At 37.2% G+C, this 19906-nt stretch overlaps 1 protein-coding gene across 1 annotated transcript in view; it reads left to right on the plus strand.

Annotated features, from left to right (window-relative positions):
* The window catches only part of LOC114818501 (transcription factor EC-like), a gene marked incomplete at its 3' end in the record, with an annotated part of 60825 nt that extends 45166 nt beyond the window's left edge, over positions 1-15659 (plus strand). Inside the window, exons 2-4 of the mRNA XM_029084620.1 lie at positions 11708-11959; positions 15195-15296; positions 15471-15659. Of these exons, the coding sequence (XP_028940453.1) occupies positions 11708-11959; positions 15195-15296; positions 15471-15659 (543 nt within the window). The remainder of the gene's footprint in view (positions 1-11707; positions 11960-15194; positions 15297-15470) is intronic.
* Between the last annotated feature and the right edge of the window lie 4247 nt (positions 15660-19906).

Below are 19906 nucleotides of genomic sequence, written 5' to 3' on the forward strand. Positions count from 1 at the left end.
GTAATCTTTAGGGAAGGATATACTTGTCTGTTACAGACACCATCCTGACTATAACAGTGAGCTGTGCACTTGTGCAGCTGTGGTCAAAGGTGGGATAAGGCAAGCAAACAGCTGAGAGACCAGCATGGCTGCAGTGTGAGGCCGCATTTAGCTATGCTGTCTTTTCTATCAGTTTTCTGTAAGAAAGCAAGCATTTATGCATCTGTTTATTCAGTGGGATGATCCTGAGGGCCACCAATGTAAGGAAAAAAACTTGACTGAAAAAAATAAGGGTGTTACCAAAAAGTAACTGTCTTACATATATGCTCCACATACAGCTAAGGAAAAGGTGGTGAGCCTAAGTAAATTTCAGTAACCTACGTTATTAAACAACTTTGAAATAGTGCTGGATAAACAAGGACTGTGAACTGGGTTGAGAGTAACTCTAGTGTTTGATGTTAAAGATAATAAGCTCATTCTCAATTATAATAATCAAAGACTGTAATAGGAAGAGTTCTGCCTCTGTGTTTAGTCTTTCTGGCCTTTTGAATGGCAGCAGTGATGTCAGACTCACAAAATGATTGAAGGAAACAGCTAACGTGGACATACTATTATGCTATTGATTTCTTTCAGTGCATTTAAGACACAGATAGAAAGTTTAATAATGCATTTAAGACACAGATAGAAAGTTTCTTTCCTTAAAAGTGCTGTATCATTTCTTCTTCCTTAACTGAAATTTCATCCCGGGTTAAGGAAATACCCTTATGAACCACTTCTCCTTTCCCTCAAACCAACTGGATATACACAAACAGCAACGTACTTCATTCATGGCCAGATTTGTTTGCCCTGCTGTGTTTGGGTACCTGGGCTCAGGGGTGATGTGTAGAGATGATAAAACTGATAGAAATCCAGCTGCTGCCGCTGGTAGGTAACTATGCTGGCAAACCATTGTTTCTGCACTTTAACCGCGTGATGAAAATCAGTCTAATTGGTTCTTGCTTTACTTTGCATGTGTGACAGAATTGGAATTTTATCTGCCATCTTCTTAAGGCAGACCAAAGAGAGTACCATTTACCTTTTTTTCAGTAACATGGTCTACTGATTATGCTGATAAATGTTAATTAACTCACTTGATAACTAAATAAATTTGTTGATAATAAACTCTCTTACTAAATCTCAGTGTTAACATTAACAGCACACCACTTTGTTGCAGTACAAACACTACGATGTGTTTTCTTTCTGAAAGTTCTGTGGCAACACACTGAAGACTCTAAAATACTGTTATAATTATTAAATATTCTTTCAACTAAAAAAAATAATTTTGGGGCAGAAGGATTTCACACAAGTATATAGCTATAACAATAATTTTTCTAGGAAATCCTAACTTAACTTATTTTTAACTTGTACATTTCTTTCCACATTGTGCTTGAAAGACTTGTTCTACAAAATACAGCTTATAATTAATGCTCTTAATAATGACTTACCAGTAGTAATCTTTGATTCCATATTCACACAGAACTCTGATTTAAGTGAAGAGGGAGTTTCTCTTGATTAATCCCAGTAAAATCAAATATCTTTTGTTAATTAACATGTTTTCATTTACTGGATGTTGGCTGAAAACTGTCGAGTGGTTTGAACTTACCCTAATATCACTCCTCCAGCTCCTATTTTGTAGTGTCTACTAAGTGCACAAATGTTTGTTGTACCTGAATTGAAATGTAAATGCTGTAAAGTACAACTCTAACACTGAAGGACATATACTTGTTTCTGCTAGGCTGCCTTTTGATTCTATTTATTGTGTTTTTATAACAGTTCTTGTTCTAAAGGCTTTTAAAGGCTGATTTCAGAATTTATGTAATTATAAAGGGAACTTAATTTTGATCTATTGTACATTAGAATTGGTACTTATTTCTTCTTTTTTTTTTTTTTTTTTTTGCTAATTGAGTTACTGCTGAATTGAACATGTTGTGAACTAAGATTAGTTTAAATACATATTAAAAGGCAAGACTGCTTACTCAGTTCAGTACTGAAAGTACCAATTATGCTATTTTTGTGAGATTTCCAGTCAACTGCAGAGTACAGCAAAACTTGTTTGAAGCTTTGTACTATGTAAGTGTTCTCTGAATGAATTCTCTGCTTCCATTCTCCTCTGCAGCAGATATTTGTTGGTGTTAGGCTGAAAAGTATCATTTCAGACTCAAGCAGGCAAAACTATAGTTCAGAAAAGACTCCTCAAAATAAATTATACAATTTTAAGTAAAAATTTATATTTATTTGGTGTTTTTTCAATAACAGCTGGGCTCTTTATTTAACTCTTATTTGTAAGTATAGTGGCAAATATAAATCCTATGAAATTATTAAAATACTTCAAGGACCACATTACTGCACTGTAAATCCACTGGTACTACTCTCAGAACATAAGAGGAAGTGTATTGCTGAAAGAATATACTCATTTGTAGCTGGTGTTCGAGTACTGAAGGTAACGTTTGCTGAGCCCATGAACAGCACGTCATCAGCATCCTGAAGCATGAACGTACTCAGACTCATTGCAGCTTACAGACATAAAACATATTTGAACACAAAATGGAATAGGTGGATTTAAGAAATTCTAATAACTGATATGAAATATTTTTTGTTACTTTTTTCTCATATAGCTCTCCTTGATGTGCCATTCCTGGTTTTGACGGAAATGTCACCTACTGCTGTCAGCTAACCCAATCTGCTCCTCTTGTGTGCAAGCACACTTTGTGTCCAGATCCTAACCTGGCTCAAAATGATGTTACTGCCTTGATTTCACAAAAAAACATATTGTGAAGCTGAATCTAAGAGGCCTACTTTGAAAGCTTCTCCCCTTGCCCTCTTTGTCATTCTGTGTCTGAGGCAAGCAATAGAAGGCACATTCCTTAGGCTGAGACTGGTTTTGCCTGTGTCTTTATAGAAGCTATAACCCTTCACAGACTTAAAATTACTTGTCCAACAGATTAGCTTCCTTGATGAGACCACCTCACCAAACCACCTTATGCCACTGGCTTTGTTTCCTCCATTTTTGCAGAGCATGGGCTGGGGAGCGCATACCTCAGTACAGTTTGTTTTCAAAATGAGGGAAGACTGCAAAAAGGGGTTAGTAATAAGCAGTGCTGTCATCTGGTGGTGAAATTGTTACCACTTTTAACAAACTGTGCTTTTCAACCAATGGCTTTCAATTTTTTGAGGAAGTTGATGTAGTTGCCTTGGCATACAGTCATGATTCTATGATATTAGAAGTAGGCAAAACCGGTGGTTTTGTACACAATCACTAAACCTTTTTGAACTTACACTATTTTTACAGAAAAATAGCACACTAGATTAGGCTTACTGTGTTCAGGTTTTGTCTTTTTCTTCTTTAGCTTGTGCTGCCAAAAATGACGAAGTGTTTGGAAATTGCATTATAAATGTTATTGTTTGTGTGCAAGCATTACTTGTCCAATGGAATGAAGAAGTAAGGACAAAAAGATGTACCTCTTCCTCAGAAATATCAGAATACTCAAATTTTAAAGTACTATTTTCTTCCTCTTACAGTTTCACCATCAGTACTTTTTTCAACATAATATTTGATGTCTACATCCTTACATACCAGGAAAGTACGCTTTTCAGATCTAGCTTCTAGGATTGTTTTGCTGTCTGTAACCAAACAGGAGGGCTATTGCTGCCATCATTGCATCTCAAATGATGCAAACAATAAGAAACTTATTACTTCTTACTCTCTCTTCATACTTTTTAAGGCTGAATTCTCTCTGAATTCTCTTAACCTTTAAAGAGAGATACAAGTGAGAAAATGCTGTCACATAAAACAATTAGAAATCAAAGAACAAATCATAGTCTTTCAAAACTAATCAGGAATTTATTAAAGTAGCCACCACACCAGTGATCTTTCTTCTTTTGATTCATTGATTTGGAAGTTCAGCTACCTGCCTTTCTCATCTATGCCTAAAGGTAGTAGATATACCTACTAGTTGTCTCCAATGTTAGACCTGAATTCCAGACTTTACCTATGGTAACAAAATAGACTATAATGATATGATATGATTCTATGAATAATGAAAAAGCTTCCAGATATGAAAGTCTGTATTTTAATGTCAGCACTTTTAACTATTTATCTTCAGATGAAAGCACTCAGAAAAGACAAAAGATGACTGTATTAAGGAAGATCTTTATAGTGTATTTTGTTACCATAGGTAAAGTCTGGAATTCCTGATTTAGGAATTTTAAAGTCTGATTATTCCTGATCCCTGAGTCAGCCTGTGAAATATGAATCCTGTATCTTGGAGTAGATTTCTTTTTGATGTATGATATTTGTCAGAAAACCTTGAATGTCTGAATAAAATACATCATTCTAGTTACAGATTTGCCATGCTGCAACTATAATTTTTATGGATCTGTACTAGTTGTTGAAGTTGACAAACACAGAACTTTTAATGCTGCCATTTTGTTTCTTCTACAGGGACCAAACAAACTGCACAGGTGGAAGTTCATTAGCAGACTACTTCTAACTAAAAATCAGATGATTGTACTTTCCATATTCAAAGCTAATTTCCCTTGAATATGTGTGTGATACTCCAATTTCCATTTAATAGCATCTTATTAGCTGACCTAATTTGAACGACTTCTGGAGATAGGGATGAGTAGTTAAGTAAAGGTGTCAGGACCTAGCTCTTTAAACGTAGCCAGCTGTACAAAAAGTTTCACTCCATTCTTCAAATGCAAGAGTCACATTCACTGTCCCTTAGTAACACCAACAGTAAAGAGGAACTGGAACAGTAAAGATTTGTTATATTCACAGATCTCATGAATCAATTAAATTATGGACAGGGTCACTGTACAGAGTTGAAGTAAGGATATTACCCAGGTTTCATAATTTGATTTCAGTCCATTGTTACACTTGTGTGGCCTATTAACTGTAGTGGTTGATTTTATTCACAGTTTAGATCTAAAGCTTAAATTCTAACTTAAATAATGGGAATAGTTTTGCAAAAATGCTTCCTGTAGTTTGCTTGGCTTACCTTTATAGGCTGTTTTTATAATGCAGTGTTAAAATCTTGAGTCTTTTCTGCCAGTGAAGACCAGAAAGTCATTGAGACTCATTGTTATTTTAAAACATGACAAGCTGGCCTACGACCTTAAGGGTCATTTCTTCAGAAGTAAAGCTGGTGATGGGCAAGGAGCCATCAGAGCTGTGTGTATCTTAACTGCAGGAGTTCAATTAAGAAGCCAAAAGTATCTCAGGTATACTGGTGCAAATGGAAGTGCTTGCTTTGATAATGTCTCTGTAGCTGTTCAGTGCAGTCAGTTGGCTTCCCCCAACTCATTTCTGATTGCGCAAGGAGGTTAGCACAGAGGAATACCTGAAAGGACCGAGCTCCATCAGTGCTCAGTGAGTGCTAGAGAACATCACAATGGGGAAATGCTATCAAAATCCCTGCATCTGCATGGGGATTTGACAGGAAATGGTGAGCTGTAAGACCTGCCTCTGACAGCCACAGCCTTGAGAGCTCTGCTGCCTTTCTCTCCCTGAGAGAAATGCTGTTCTGCTGCCTACACTGTGCAGAGAAAGTTTCCTTACCCAGCACTGGTTTCTGCAAAGTCTGTTCTGCAGTTCTTTTGCTCCCACATTCCTCTGGCTTTTCATAATTGTTGGCAGTGTGATGGAGAATTTCTGATTGCTCCCATCCTTCCCCACATTTATAATTATCAGCTATTTTTAGACGTTGAGATACCAAAATACAGAAGCAGTAGTCATTGTTGAAGACATAGTTTTTGTCAAAGAACTTTAAAATGTTTCTTCTTCAGTCTCTTCACCCTTGAAAGAGCATTCACAAGTTCATGATGAATATGATGTCAAAGGTTAAATAAGATAAAAAATAGTGCATTAGTCACATGAGAGTTTTTTCTTAACTTGAAAGCTACTGTAAGGCATCAACTAAACATAGCTGTGAGTTGCCAGACTGGATGTCTTTTGCTTTATATTCACTCTTCATGCATATTAATAGGAAGGTCTCATCTAGCCAGATCAAAGTTCCAATAAGAAAAATATTCACATTTAAAAATTAATTACTGTGTTTAGCTTAAGTAATTAATTGACACAATCACACATGCTTTTACAAACTAAACATTAAAGAGAACAGCTACATTATTTGGTGATAGTTTGTAAGATAGAACAGAAGTGTATAATTGCTAAGTTAAATTGAAATTTCATTTTATTATGAAATAATTTCACAAATACGCTTTTCTCTAAAAGTTTAATAGAAAGAGCAGGACAAACAGCTGATGTTCATTTGTAATAGAAGTTAAAAAGAATTATTTCATCACTAAAAATGCTTTTTTCCTAACCCTTAAAATCCATTTGAAAGTCCTCAGAAATAGAACTAAAACAGTCTGTGTTGTGACTATGTTTCTTATCTTAAAATGGAATTAGACTTTTTGCCTACTTACAGAACATTTTAATAATTAAAAAGTTCATAATTAGATGCTTTTTTTTCTGGTACAGTGGTCTAAAAGAACATGAAGCCCCATAACTCAAACAGTTTCAGAGAGGTGTTGTGTTCAGGACTAATGATAAATGATGTGATCCCATCAGGGTGAGAAAACTATTAAAAAACTGGGACAAATTAACATCCAGCATAAATGAAAAACTGTAATAAATTCTACTGATTTCTGTCCAGTATACTATGATCATATTTAAGCATATTATTTTGTAGCAAATGTGTAAACATTTATTAAATTCAGAGTGAATTTTCATCAAAGAAAAAGTTCCTATTATAATAGCCAGTTCTCAGATTCAAAAATCCATAAAAGTTAAACACAAAAAGGGCTATTAGACCAATGATTCTAAAATTCCTTTGAAATCACAGGATTTTGTATTCCATTCTGTTATTATCCTAGTACTCAGCTTTGAGTCCAAGAATGTGTTTGATAAAAGTATATCTTGGATTTGGTCAATGCATCTCTTCCAGAAAGCCATCGACCCTGTTTGAAGAAAGCAGCGGTTAAAGTATTTCACTGTTTACTGACATAGTTTCCAGAAGGATCTTGCCTAACCAGCTTGTGGCTGGTGACTCTTAACCATGCTTTCTATGCTAGCTGAAAGCCCCTGTCACATTCACAATTTCTACAAAAATTTCACTAATTTCAATTTGACAGCAAGAATACAGCTGAGTTTCTTTAAACTTTCATTGAAATGCCCTTTTCTTAGTCTTCAGTTATTTCCATAGTTCCCATCTGCATCCTTTCATTTTTTTCAAAAGTGTTTTAAAAATGTTTAGAGTAGAAATATTTTTAGGTTTCCATTGTTGTTCTCTCCTGAGCCATAAATAAAAGCAGAGTAAAGCCAGGCTCCTATTCACTACTTCTTTATGACATTTTCCTTTTCTTGCTATAGCATCGCCTGGATACTCCTGCTGAGTTGCTGGTTCATTAGGACACCAAATTCTTCACAGACTCATTGCTTCCAGTGTTTTCTCCATTGTTGCATCCTGTATTTCTTCCTCCAGCATATGCAGATGTGTATTTGGCTGACTGGGAGCACATTTTCTTTCAATAGGATCACTACTCTAGAAAATATTTATTATTTTAAGTTGGGGTTTTTTTTTTTTCGGTTTTATTATAACAACAGGACATTCTTTGAGGACTATAACCTGTTAGGGAGGGATGGAATCCATCTGTCTAGAAGAGCCAAGGGAATCTTTTTGGAGCAGGTTGGCAAACTTGGTGTGGTGGGCTTTAAAATTAGTGACTTGAGATGTGGGACCCAAAATGGTAATGCTTGTGCCATCGTATCCAACTGGGGAATAAGCCAGGCCAACCAAAGCAGCAACAAATATTCCTTAGCTGCCTCCCATGATGAGAAATGGAAGGCCAACCATCTCAAAGGTGTGTATGGTTATGGTGGATCCATTGCAGTGGTGGTCTTCTACAGGTCACCTGACCAGGAGGGAGGTGATTCTACCCCTCTACTGTGCTCTGTTGAGACCTCCACCTAGAGTACTGTGTCCATTTTTGGGGCCCCCAACATTAGAAGGACATGGACCTACTGGAGTGAGTCCAGAGGAGGCCACGAGGATGATCAGAGGGCTGGAGCACCTTTCCTATCGACAGACTGAGAGAGATTAGGCCGTTCAGCCTTGAAAAGAGAAGGCTCTTGGGGGGTCTTATAGGGACCTTCCAGTACCTGAAGGGGCCTACAAGAAAGCTGGGGAGGGACTTTTTTTTTTTTACAAGGGTAGGTAGTGATAGGATGGGGGGTAATGGCTTCAAACTGGAAGAGGGGGGATTTATATTAGATGCTAGGAAGAAACTCTTCACTGTGAGGGTGGTCAGACACTGGAACAGGTTTCCCAGAGACGGTGTGGATGCCACCTCCCTGGAAGTGTTCAAGGCCAGGCTGGATGAGGCTTTGAGCAACCTGGTCTAGTGGAAGGTGTCCCTGCTCATGGCAGGGGGGGTGGGACTAAATTATAATTAAGGTTCCTTCCAACCCAAATCATTTTATGATTCTATGATTCATTATTCTCAAATCACTGAGGGAAATTTTGAGTAGTATAAGACTGAAGAGCCCCCCTTTCTGATGCTGAGCCTTTGCTGATTACTTTCTTATGCATGCTCGTTAGCCAATTCTTAATCCAGTTAAAACATGCTTTATTGATATTGTGTAGTGCTATGTTTTTAATTAGAATATTGAATGATACTAGGTCAAAAGGCACAAAAAAGTTGAAGTGTATTATACCTACATCGTTACCTTCAGCAACCTAACTTGAAATCTCATCAAAGAACAGAAGTAGATTTGTTTGACAAGGCTTATTTTGCACAGAACTATGTTGACTAACATTAATTATATTCCTATGTTTTAATAATTTATTAATTGAATGTCTTTTCAGTTTTCCTATTATTTCTTCCAGGACTGATGTTGGGCTAAGCAGCCTGGGAATACAGGTATCACCTGCTTGCCCTTAGTGGAATACCAATATAAGATGTAGCACTGCTTCTTACTAGAATAGCATTGACATTGTTCATGCCTCCTTTAGGTCTCCTAAATATGCCCTCTTTCTTACTTTTGTCGTCCTAGCTGTTCTTTTACAGATGGAAAAATAATCTCATCAGCAAATGTGGAAGTAAAATAGTTTATGTAAATAAACTACCGAAGGCCTAGTTATGCTATTGTGCAATATATTAGAAATGAAAGTAAATTTAGTGTGAATGTGGGAAAATAAGTTACACAACTCTGCCTCAGTGTTACAACATGATGATAGGTGCTTGAATTAGAAAATGAAATTGAAGAAGCATCTGTAATACTGAAAGGCTGTTATGTTCTTATTCTTGGAACTGGCTTGTCAGTGAGATATAAAATAGAAATAGGTACAGTCAGTCACATGTGCATTGGGATCTTTTCTGGATTACAAAATCCATATTAAAGTGTTCATATCTGTTCTAGCTTTGTTCTGGTGGAATTATAATATCTGGGCTGGACGCTTTTGGCTCCCTGCATACTTGATGTTTCTAGTTATGAATAGGCTTTCATTTCATCATGATTAGGAAAGCCAAGTAATAGACAAAAGCAGTGTCTAGGAGGGAGTGGATAATCTATTTACTGTTGAATTTTATGTTGTCCTTCATTCCTCAAATAATCTGAAATAATTAGCATTTAAAGTACACGACTACAGCTGCTGCAAGAGAATGCCTGGGAGGAGAACCATTGCTTCACCTGCACAAATTTGTCACCTTATTAAATACTGCACATGCGATAGGCAAAAGAGCCTATATAACTTTAGGAACAGGAAGGGTCACGTCACTGACTATACCGAGAGCTAGAGCAGTAGGACAACACTAAATCCTGGGCTGTGTCCAAGGCTTGTCTGGGTCAAGACCTGGATTGTCTGGTGGTTACTGGGTGCCCATTTCTGCCTGGGATTCCCAGAAATCAGGCATATCAGTAAGCAAGGTCATCCATTTAAAAAAAAATGAAAAAATAAGGCAGAGAGACATTTAATAGAAAATGATCTGCTGAGAGGTAGAAGATATGCTTTATTAAATCACAATGCTTAATTTGTGTCAATACTTTTGTTAAAGTGGTATGGAGTAGATTTCATGTTTGGATTCTAATTTAAGAAACTGCTTGATTGTCTAACTTTCAATATGAGCTTAAGTCTTACCGAAGCTGAAGAAGTAAATGCATAATCAGCTGAATTATTTGGGATGGTTTTGCATGTATCCTTACACATGATAAAACAGAGCCTAAATTAACAGTATGTTATACACTTTCTAAAACTAATACAGGGATCTTAGTTAAGACAAGTTATACAATGATTTACTTAAAATCCCAAATATGCGTATAGTTTTTAAAACCTTACATGATATGCATACCTTCCTAACATAAAACAGGGGAAAATCTAAACAGTGTATTTAAGATTTTATATCAATATTTTTATGGAATATTATTTAATAACTTTAAGGCTTACATCAAAATAATGAATATTATATTCATTACTACGTGGCTTAATCCTTTTTATATGACTAGAAAATTAGTTTAAAGAAACAAAATTAAAATAATTCTAGACATGTCACCATAACATGATTAAAAATAAACTAGGTACTGCAATATTGTACAAAAATATAGCTACTTTAAATGCAAACCCCTCTTATAGGCTATTTTTCTCCGCTTATGTATGTTAGGGGAATTAAAAAGAAGTTTGTTTAAATGACTGATTTTTTTTTCAGAAAAAAGGCTGTAAAGCAAGTCTTGCTATTATTTAACAAATATTAATCATGCTTACACAGAGGCCACTTGCGAAAAATTTATTACAAGAAATTTGTGACCAGTCATGCCATAGGAAGATAAGAAAGCCACAGGGCTGAAATGACAGTAAGGTTTGTGTATGCAGTGCTCCTCTGGTAGTTAAATTGCAGGAATGTGACATTGGTCTGAAATGAGAGCTGTTTGAAGCAGCAACTGTCAATCTCTGTAATCAAAGGATGGCCCAAAGTCTTACTCAATTAGCCATTTTGGCATGACCACTCAGTTTATAAAGTCCTACCAACTCAAGAAGCAATCTCTCCTCAAGAGGCACTTCAAGAAGACTGTGTGGTCTGAGGACGGCGAACAGTCACCCAGGACTATAGCTTGGACTTTTTTTTTTTTTTTCCCCAAAAGTGCAGCAATGCCTCATTTAACTGACTGCACTTATTACAAGGTGAGCCAAATGTGAATTTAGGTATGAGTGACTCTTTGCTGCTGTTGATATTCTTGAAGTTGGTTGGATTTTTTTTTTCCTTTATACATCTGTTTACTCTTTCAAGTACGAAAGAGTAAATACACCGTGATATTAATTTTTGAGTATATATATGCTTGTAGATTTGATTTTATTGATAAGTGTTTTCAACAGAGATCATTCTTAAATAAGAAGAGAAAAATGTGTAGCATACTTTCGATCTTTTCTCAGGATCATGTTTAAATTTTAAATTCTACTTTTCTCTGGTAATTATTTGGAAAGTTTATTCAGCTGTGTAAGAGGAAAATAGTACACAAATAATAACTGTGTAAGGGTGAAAAACTGGAAAAAAAAGATTTAAGGTTAATAATAATTCTTTCTGAATGTTATTAAAGCTGAATCTATTGTTTTGAAGTTTTTTAAGTGAACATATGGGCAAATACTGGTACCAGTAACTTGAAACTTTAGCAATTATTTCCATTCCTTCCCAGGTACAAACACACTTGGAAAATCAGTCTAGATACCACATACAGCAAAGCCAGAGGCACCAGGTGAAGCAGTACCTGACCCTCGATACCAAGCTGTCCAGCCAGACCCTCTCCCTGTCCCACTCCCACACAATCCAGCCTGCAGGAGTGACCTCCATTTTAAGGAACGGACACATGCCTCCCATCAGCGATACTACCACACCAGAAAGTCCCGTTACCAAGCTGCTGGCCCTTGGAGGAGAACACGAAAATGTGGTAGGGCCAGGCTGGTGAAAGAAATGGGGAACTGGGCTTTACGTACTTCTATAAAAATGTTACATGACCCACATTGTATTGGTAGTGAGCAAGAGATTACTTTCTTTACTTTCATGGGGTCTTTGGTTGCACCACTTGCTCCCTGAATCCTTTTGGATTACGTGGGTGATTCCCTTGAATGCCTGTGAATAGCTTATTGCATGATCAGGCTTCTAAATTACTGCCAGTTAAAATGTTCTGTTGCATCTTTTTATCTGTGTCATATATTGTTGTACATTTTTGAATATGTACTTTGTAATGCAAAACTTTATTTTTTTCAGACGAGAGTTATTTCTGTCTAAAAGTATTATCTTAGCTGCATAACAAAGTTAAATACCAATTACCTTAAAGATGTAACTGAAAGAATCGCTCATTAATTTTTCAGTTAGCTGATGTATTTATATACGGGTTATCTTGGGTAAATTGGCGTAGATATGCTAACTTCAGTGCCACCATCGATTTTAATAGAGGTACAGCTATTATACAATGTCAGATTCTCAGACAGTGTGAGATGTAGATCATTATGACCTTTAATACTTCAATAGATTTCAAGCAAGCGTGCTTATTATGTAAAAAGGGAATTCCTACAGAAATAAGAAATAGAGATGCTGAATCATACCTTGGTCTTTAATATAATGGAGGAATCTTTACAAATACCCAGTGACCCATTTGAGTATTTGGACGTTATGTAGCTAAATGCAAGGAAACTGAAAAAAAGAAACCAAACAGTCCCTGGAGAGCCCCATTCTTTCTGCATTGACAACCGGCATTTTATGTCAGGTTTATGCATTACTGGAGCCACTCGTTTGCAAAGATTACTTTAGATGGCCTTTGTGGTCACCTCTCTGCTTGGAAGTGCAGAGTGCTGGAACCATTATCAGGCACTTTGGTTACCTGTCCAGGAACAACCAGTGCCTGCCCTTGTGCCACTCTCTGTCCTGGAGACCAAATCCACTGCTTGTAAACCACTCTCCTGAACTGCATCTGGTGATGTCTGGGAGAACAATAGTTGGCACAGGCCTAAGTCCTTGCGGGCATCACTGCAACAATTTGAATAATCCCTCCCATAGCCCCAGGGAGATGACTGGCACATTGTAATTTCCTAGTTGCAGATCTGCCCTGTGGTTCAGTGTAGGCTCTAGGTGTATTAGTAAAAAATACAGAGCCAACACAGAGATTGGTGCACTGAACTGTAGTCACCTATATTGTTGAATTTCTGGTGTTTCCCAGCATCCTTTTGGCCCAGACAGCACTTTCCTAAATGAGTGTGGGCACAACTCCTTGGACAGCACATCTCAGGTTTTTGGAGAGACAGAGGAGTGTGCATATAAGCTGTGCTGGGCCATATGTCCTAAAAGTCTATATTGAAAGCTCCCTGGCCTATGTGTGTGTGGTGGTTTAAACCACAGGTAGACCATGGGGTCATGCACTTACTCTGCCCCTTCCTGGTGAGATGGGAAGGGGATCACAACAAAGGGACAGAGACAACTCGCTCACCAGTAATGGTCATGGGCAAAACAGACTCAACTTGGGGAAGAAAAATCAATTTAATTCATTACCATTCATCTGAGTATCACGGTGAGACACAACAACCACATCTTACAACACCTTCCTCCCACCCCTCCCTTCTTCCCAGGCTCAAATTACTTTGCTTCCGATTTCTCTACCTTCTCCCCCCTACTGGAACAAGAGGACAGGGAATGGGGGTTACAGTCAGTTCACCATTGCTGCTCTTCCCAGCATGAAAGTCCAAGAACAAGTTGTTCCAAAGTGAGCTTTCCATGGAGTCATGGACCTCTCTGGGCACAGCTCCTGACTCCAGCATGGGGACATCCACAGGCTACAGACGGGTCTCCAGTCCAAAACACCTCCTCACCCCTCAGCTCTGGGGGTCCATCCCCTGCTCTGACATCGAGTGACTCTTGGGTCTCAATTTCAGTCACACTTGCCCTTGGGCTCAGCTTTTCTGCTTCAGCGTGGAGTACTCTGTGGTCTACACTGGGTATCTGCTCTGCCGTTGAACTTCCATGGGCTGCAAGGGACCTCCTTGGTCTTCTACTACTCCATGCAGTTGAACTGAGTGTCTGAGGTTCTCTGTCCTCCCCCTTGTCCTCCTTCCTCCTGGCAATGAAGCTCCCTCTTTGTTTACGTCAATGGTTGTCTTTTGTTCAGGTCAATGGCCTCTCCTCCAGGTTCTCTCCACCTTCTACTTTTCAAAACAGTCCTTCCCCTCACAAATATGGATTCACAGAGATGTTTCTCTATTGCTAATTGGCCCAGCCTGGGCTGGGGTGGGGCGGTACGTCTTGGAGCCAGGGGAGCTTTCGCAAAGCTTCTCACAAGGTGGCCCCCTCCCCACCCCCCAACACAGTCTGGTATTTCCTTTTGTTGCATAGGGTCCCCTACATTTCTTTCACATACAGCTCTTCAGCTTCCAAGAGCTGCTCGAAAAGCCTCAGAGCATGTTCCTGCAGACAGCAGAGTTAACAGTGACAGCTTAATTATGGCAAGTTTTCCAAAGTTATTCTGTGAAGGGAACCAAACTAAAATTATTGTTGAAAACTCATGCTGTACTTTGTCCAAATCTATATATGTCTATATGTCTGCAAAGTATTCACTGTTTCATCCTAAGAAATTAATTAGCTATTCCATCTGCTTTAGTAGCTTTAGATTCAGATCAGAACAAAAGTGGGACCAGAAAACTGGCTGGAGAAGTATCCAGTGTACTCCCAAACACAACACAAACCTCTGCCTGATAAATCCTGAGAGTAACGTGTAACACCATATCTTGAGTGACTCACACTCTTGCAGAACCACAGGTTCCTTTCAGCCTTCCTGCACCTATGCAACAATACACTGTGGATATGACACATTTGATGAAGGTGACAAATCACAGTTACAATTTAGCAATGCACTCCTGTCATCTGATCTTGGTGTTGCAATAAGGGGTTAAAAAAGAGGAATGGGTTGGTATTTGGGAGGAGAGAAGTAACTTGCTAAACCACAAAAACTGTTTTCACAAGAAGAAAAAAATGTGAATATTGTCTAAAAGTGCTTGAATTATTTGAATTTTAAGATATAAACTTCTGAAATTCAGTTTTATTGATAATAATCAAGATTATTTCATTTTTATTTACAGAATAAAATTTTTCCATTATTATTTGTAATGATTGGTCTTAAAATATTATTTTTTCAGATGGAAGAGGTGATTGAAGACATAATCAATATGGAATCAAGTTTTAATGATGAAGGGATAGGTTGTTCTGAAACTCCTCTACTGATGCAAAGAACGGTAAGTATTTTGTGGAATTTCAGCTTGCTGTTTATAATGGAGAATTTAATTGAGTGATTCAAGCACACATCACATTTCAGAGGGTAGAGCAGTACTATCAGTGGATTATTCTCCTTTCTCTTCAATTGCTTGTCTTTTTGTCAAGTAATATTACAGGAAAGGTTTCCAGTGTGGTGGGACACAGCTGTTTTAAGTGTCATGAATAGCATTTGGGGTTCTAGCCCAGCATCAGGTCTGGTGCATAACGCATTGGAGGTACTAATTCCCATACAGGGCTATGGATATGAGGAGTTTCTAGACCCTAAAAGGCCTTTTAAAGTCTTGCTTAAAGATCCTTCTACCTCATCTAAAAAGTTAAAGCTTCTCCAAGTAATAGTTTCTACAGTACAGTAGTTTCCAGTTTCTTATGCTGAAGCAAGGGCAGACTCTATTTCTTGACTTTTTTCATAAAGGCAAGTTGGACTGATTTATACTGGGAACCTTTTTCCACAGATTTTTCCCTCAAAGCTTTAAAATGGGTACTGATAAAGGAAAACTTGACTCTGGTGAAAGCGGAATGATTTTCACAGGCTTTAACAGTCTACAAAGCTCGTTTCAGAACATAGAGTCAGGTGCTTACTCTTAATCATCCACTGGAGGAACACCTTTTTCTCACTATGGAACATCACTGGCTACAAAAATACAGCAGTTGATAAGATTCATAGACCTCTGTGTTGCCCAGTATTGCACAGTCCAGTATTAAAGGCAATTAATAGTTCTGTGAATACCTGGCATTTCCATGTCAGCCACAGAACTAGTACGGTCAGTCTGATTTATACATATCTCAGTATAGAACATAGCAAAGAAATGCTCCCTGGGGAGTGAATTAATATTTTGGCTCAAATTAATGTGAGGCAGGGGAGGATCCTTTCAGGTTCGGTACTGTGGGCTGGTGATGAGAGGCATGAATTCTGGGTTTTGGATTAGAGTCATACTCCCTCAACACCTTTTAAAACTAGATGATGTTAATCTATGCTAATTCCAGCCCCATTAGCCTTTATCTTCAGCCATGAAGGACATATCTCTCTAAAAAGTATTGAATAGACTATTCTTGACAAACAAGGAAATATGTAGTGACTTTTAAGCCTTGCTGGTATCTTACTTGCAAAGACTTGAGACTCCTGCAATGCCTGTGGGCCAGGTAATTGTATTTACATTTTCGGTTGTGCTGAGGACATCACCAAGCTGATAGATAAGCCAGGGAATAGTGTATATTTCCTAATGTCCCTGTGTAATACTATGGCAAAATGAAGCCTGCCTTCAACAAGGCATGCAAACTGTGCCAGAATGAAAGCAATCAAGCACTGTCTCTCCCTCTTTTGTCTTCTTTTTTGGCAATGTGTACTCAAAAAATATATGAAAGAAGTGGGCAGATGAAGGAGGTTTCAGGCATTTGGCTTGTTGCTCGGGGCTTTCTGGCAATCTTTCAGGCAACATCCCAAACCTGCCTGCAAAATTTTTGTCATAAGCTGTGTAGTAGAGAAAGACAGAGAAGCAGGTAGAAAATATGTTCTTTAGATTCAGTTTTTCATAAACTCATTAAATGTAATGACATTTTGTTTATCTGAGTTAAAAATATGTATATTACAACAATGTTGGATTAGGAAGCGTAATCAAGAATGAGAGAACATCTGATTCCCTTGAGAACATGAACTGGGGTTATGCTGTACTTAAAATAGATTTGTATTACTTGCTATGTACTTCTGCACAAGGTGCCTGGCTATGGTGGCTGCCATCAGCATAGAGTAAGTAAGATCACAAGTGAGACTGAGTTGCCTGTGTGCCTGACTGATTCAATGTCTGCTTCCTACTCACACTTCTCCAGTGTAATGCTTAAACATTTTTAGAATTGCGTCTTAGATTTTTTCCTTCTTAGCATTGTCTTGAATTTGTCCAAACTGTGCAAAAGTGTCTCCCTAAAATTCTGAAAAAAATCTAAGTCTTCTGGTTTTCTGAATGTGGTATAGGGGTTGGGTTTTTCCAGCAAAATCCTTTTTTGAACAAGCCAAATTCATGAAGCTATTTTATTTTCTTATTTTTCTCAATAGAAAGTGGCTGAGATTAGAGATTTTGCAGTGCTACCTGTTCTGTATTGCAGTGAATTAATGTTCGCTTTAGTTAGATGCACCCATGTACCATTTTTATGGCACATTAAATGAGGACATTGAATTCTATGAGACCATTCATGTGAATAATTTCTCAGAGGCTCATTGTCTGACCCTGAATTAATGAATTACAGTCATGTATTAGTAGAATCAGAGAAGTGAAAACAAGAACATCCCTCCATCTCTCATTAAAATTATTACAGCTTCTGGAGTGGATTGTCTGGTTTTTATTGTGTTTGGCCCCAAAATAATAATTTTATAAAATTATTAATTTTTTGGGTGGCAACTTAAGAATTGCTTAAAGTAGGGAATTCTCTGGCTGTGTTTCTATTGCTCTTAACAGTACCCCAATAGTAGAAACCTACTTTTTACAATTATTTTTTAGAAGTTAAGTTAAAATATAAGACTAGGTCTTCCCTGTATGCAAGAGGTCTTGATTCTCATGGAAGTATTTGTAAATTCATTTATATCTTTGTCCAGAAAACATAGCTGAAATCAAATCATAACTATTCTTAAGAACTATCACTTGATCAAAACTGTTTGTTCACTATGGAGAAGGAAGGATTTGATAAAGAAATCTTGAAGATTATACCAGTTTAAAATATTTTTTCCCTGGTGTAATAATTTAGTCTTATGAATGTCTTTACTAACAGACAGCAACATATTTATCTATATTTTATGAAAATCAAATTCTTCTCTGAGTCTTGTATTAGGAGTGCATTAGGTTTCTTCCTGACCTTATAGGAATCATTAAAAAAATGAAACAAAGAATATATGAGTGAGTATGAGGTAAATAATGTTATGTATGACAGATACTTTAAAAGTAAACATTTTTAATTTTTATCAGACCTTTATTCTTATTCAAGATCCTCACAGCCTATTCAACATTCTGTAGTGAATTTAAAGTTTATTAACTTCCAAATACTCAGAACATAGGAAATGCAGATGTGTAGTTCTGTTAATGTAAAGCACATATAACACCATCATTAAAAGTTTGTGGTAAGTTCTAAAAAGCTGTGGTCTAGATACCTTTTAATATCTGAAAAGGGAAGCTAAAGAAACATGCTGTATCAAGGGAGATATGGAGAGCAGTAGTCACAGTGAAGAGAGACAGAAAAGAGCAGAGTTTAAAAAAAGGATCTCTGTGCCTTTCTGGGTTGAATTTGATACTGGGTGACCTAGTGAACCTCTGCTTGTTACTAAATGTTGTTTTCTTTCGCTAATATATGTAGACAGCCCTAGGACCCACCAGAAACCCCAGTAATTTAGCAAGCACAATAGTAATTTCTATGAAAACATTTAGCATTTTACAAGTACTTTCATTCAAAAATAACTGCTGTAGACCAGATAATCAATATGCAGCTACTGGGATAATGTCCTCTACTTGACATGCAGTCCACTAAAACTTACATTAAAAGCATTTGGATTGACTGGCTTGGAATGAGAATAAAATGAGAGGCTATTAATGTTCTGCAAGAGCATAGGCTTCGCTTGTACCATGCTGGGTGGGACAGGCTGGAAAATAATTTAATTTTGTGGACATTTCCAAGGATCTTAAGTTGTCTTTTGTTCTGGTGCAGAGGAAACCAAGAGGTTTCAGAAGTATTCTTGAAGAAGCCAAGGTTCTGTAGCAATTAGATGGTTGGTGGTGAGAGCTAAGGAGTAGTGTAGAGTATTACTTGGAGCAGAGCACTACTATAACACTGGACTTCAATAAATCCCTCTCAGTGTCCTAACTGGTGATCTGTTGAATCAGGTGGGCTTACTGTTGCTGCAGTAGTAGGTATTAAATGACTAAATAAAACGGAGCAGTCCCTCTTGGATTGTTTGGGAGAAAAGGGAAAGCTTCTCATGGAAAAACTTTTCATAGATCTTTTACTATGTCCACTAGTAGAACAAAAAAAAAAAAAAAAAAAAAGTTTCTATGTTGATTTGTTAATAATATTTAAGATTTTTTTTTTTTTAATTATTCCCCTGAATAAGTTTGCCAGTGGGAATGTTTCCTGAAAGCAATGGCTTCTAACCAATAGAAAGCACAGATTTTATTATTATATGTGGACTAATGCACCATGAATGTGATCTGAAGACTTATTCTCACTCAGGGAATAGAATAACCTTGGTAGTCATAAACAAAGCTGGGACAAATAGTAGTTAAAACAAGTTATTTAAAAAAAAAAAACCCTAAACCAAAACAAAACAAGTCTGCAAAATACATTCCAAAATTGTTATTTCCTTTAAAGGAAAGAAATACTTAAAGATTTGAAACAGCATTAGTTCCTCCAACAGTTCCAGCTCTAGCTGCATACTGAAATCGTTATGGTGTCATTAATGCTTTGAAGTTCACATCATCTCAGAGATTTAGAGCTGTCACAAACAATGAACCTTTTGTTTGGAACTTTGGCTGTCTACAAATCTAACAAAATTTCTTCAGTCCTTTGAATCTGACTTGGTGTACGTGGTATTTATATGATG

The sequence above is a fragment of the Antrostomus carolinensis genome, unplaced genomic scaffold (genome assembly GCF_000700745.2).
Source record: "Antrostomus carolinensis isolate BGI_N321 unplaced genomic scaffold, ASM70074v2 scaffold24854, whole genome shotgun sequence".
NCBI classification, from domain to species: Eukaryota; Metazoa; Chordata; class Aves; order Caprimulgiformes; family Caprimulgidae; genus Antrostomus; species Antrostomus carolinensis.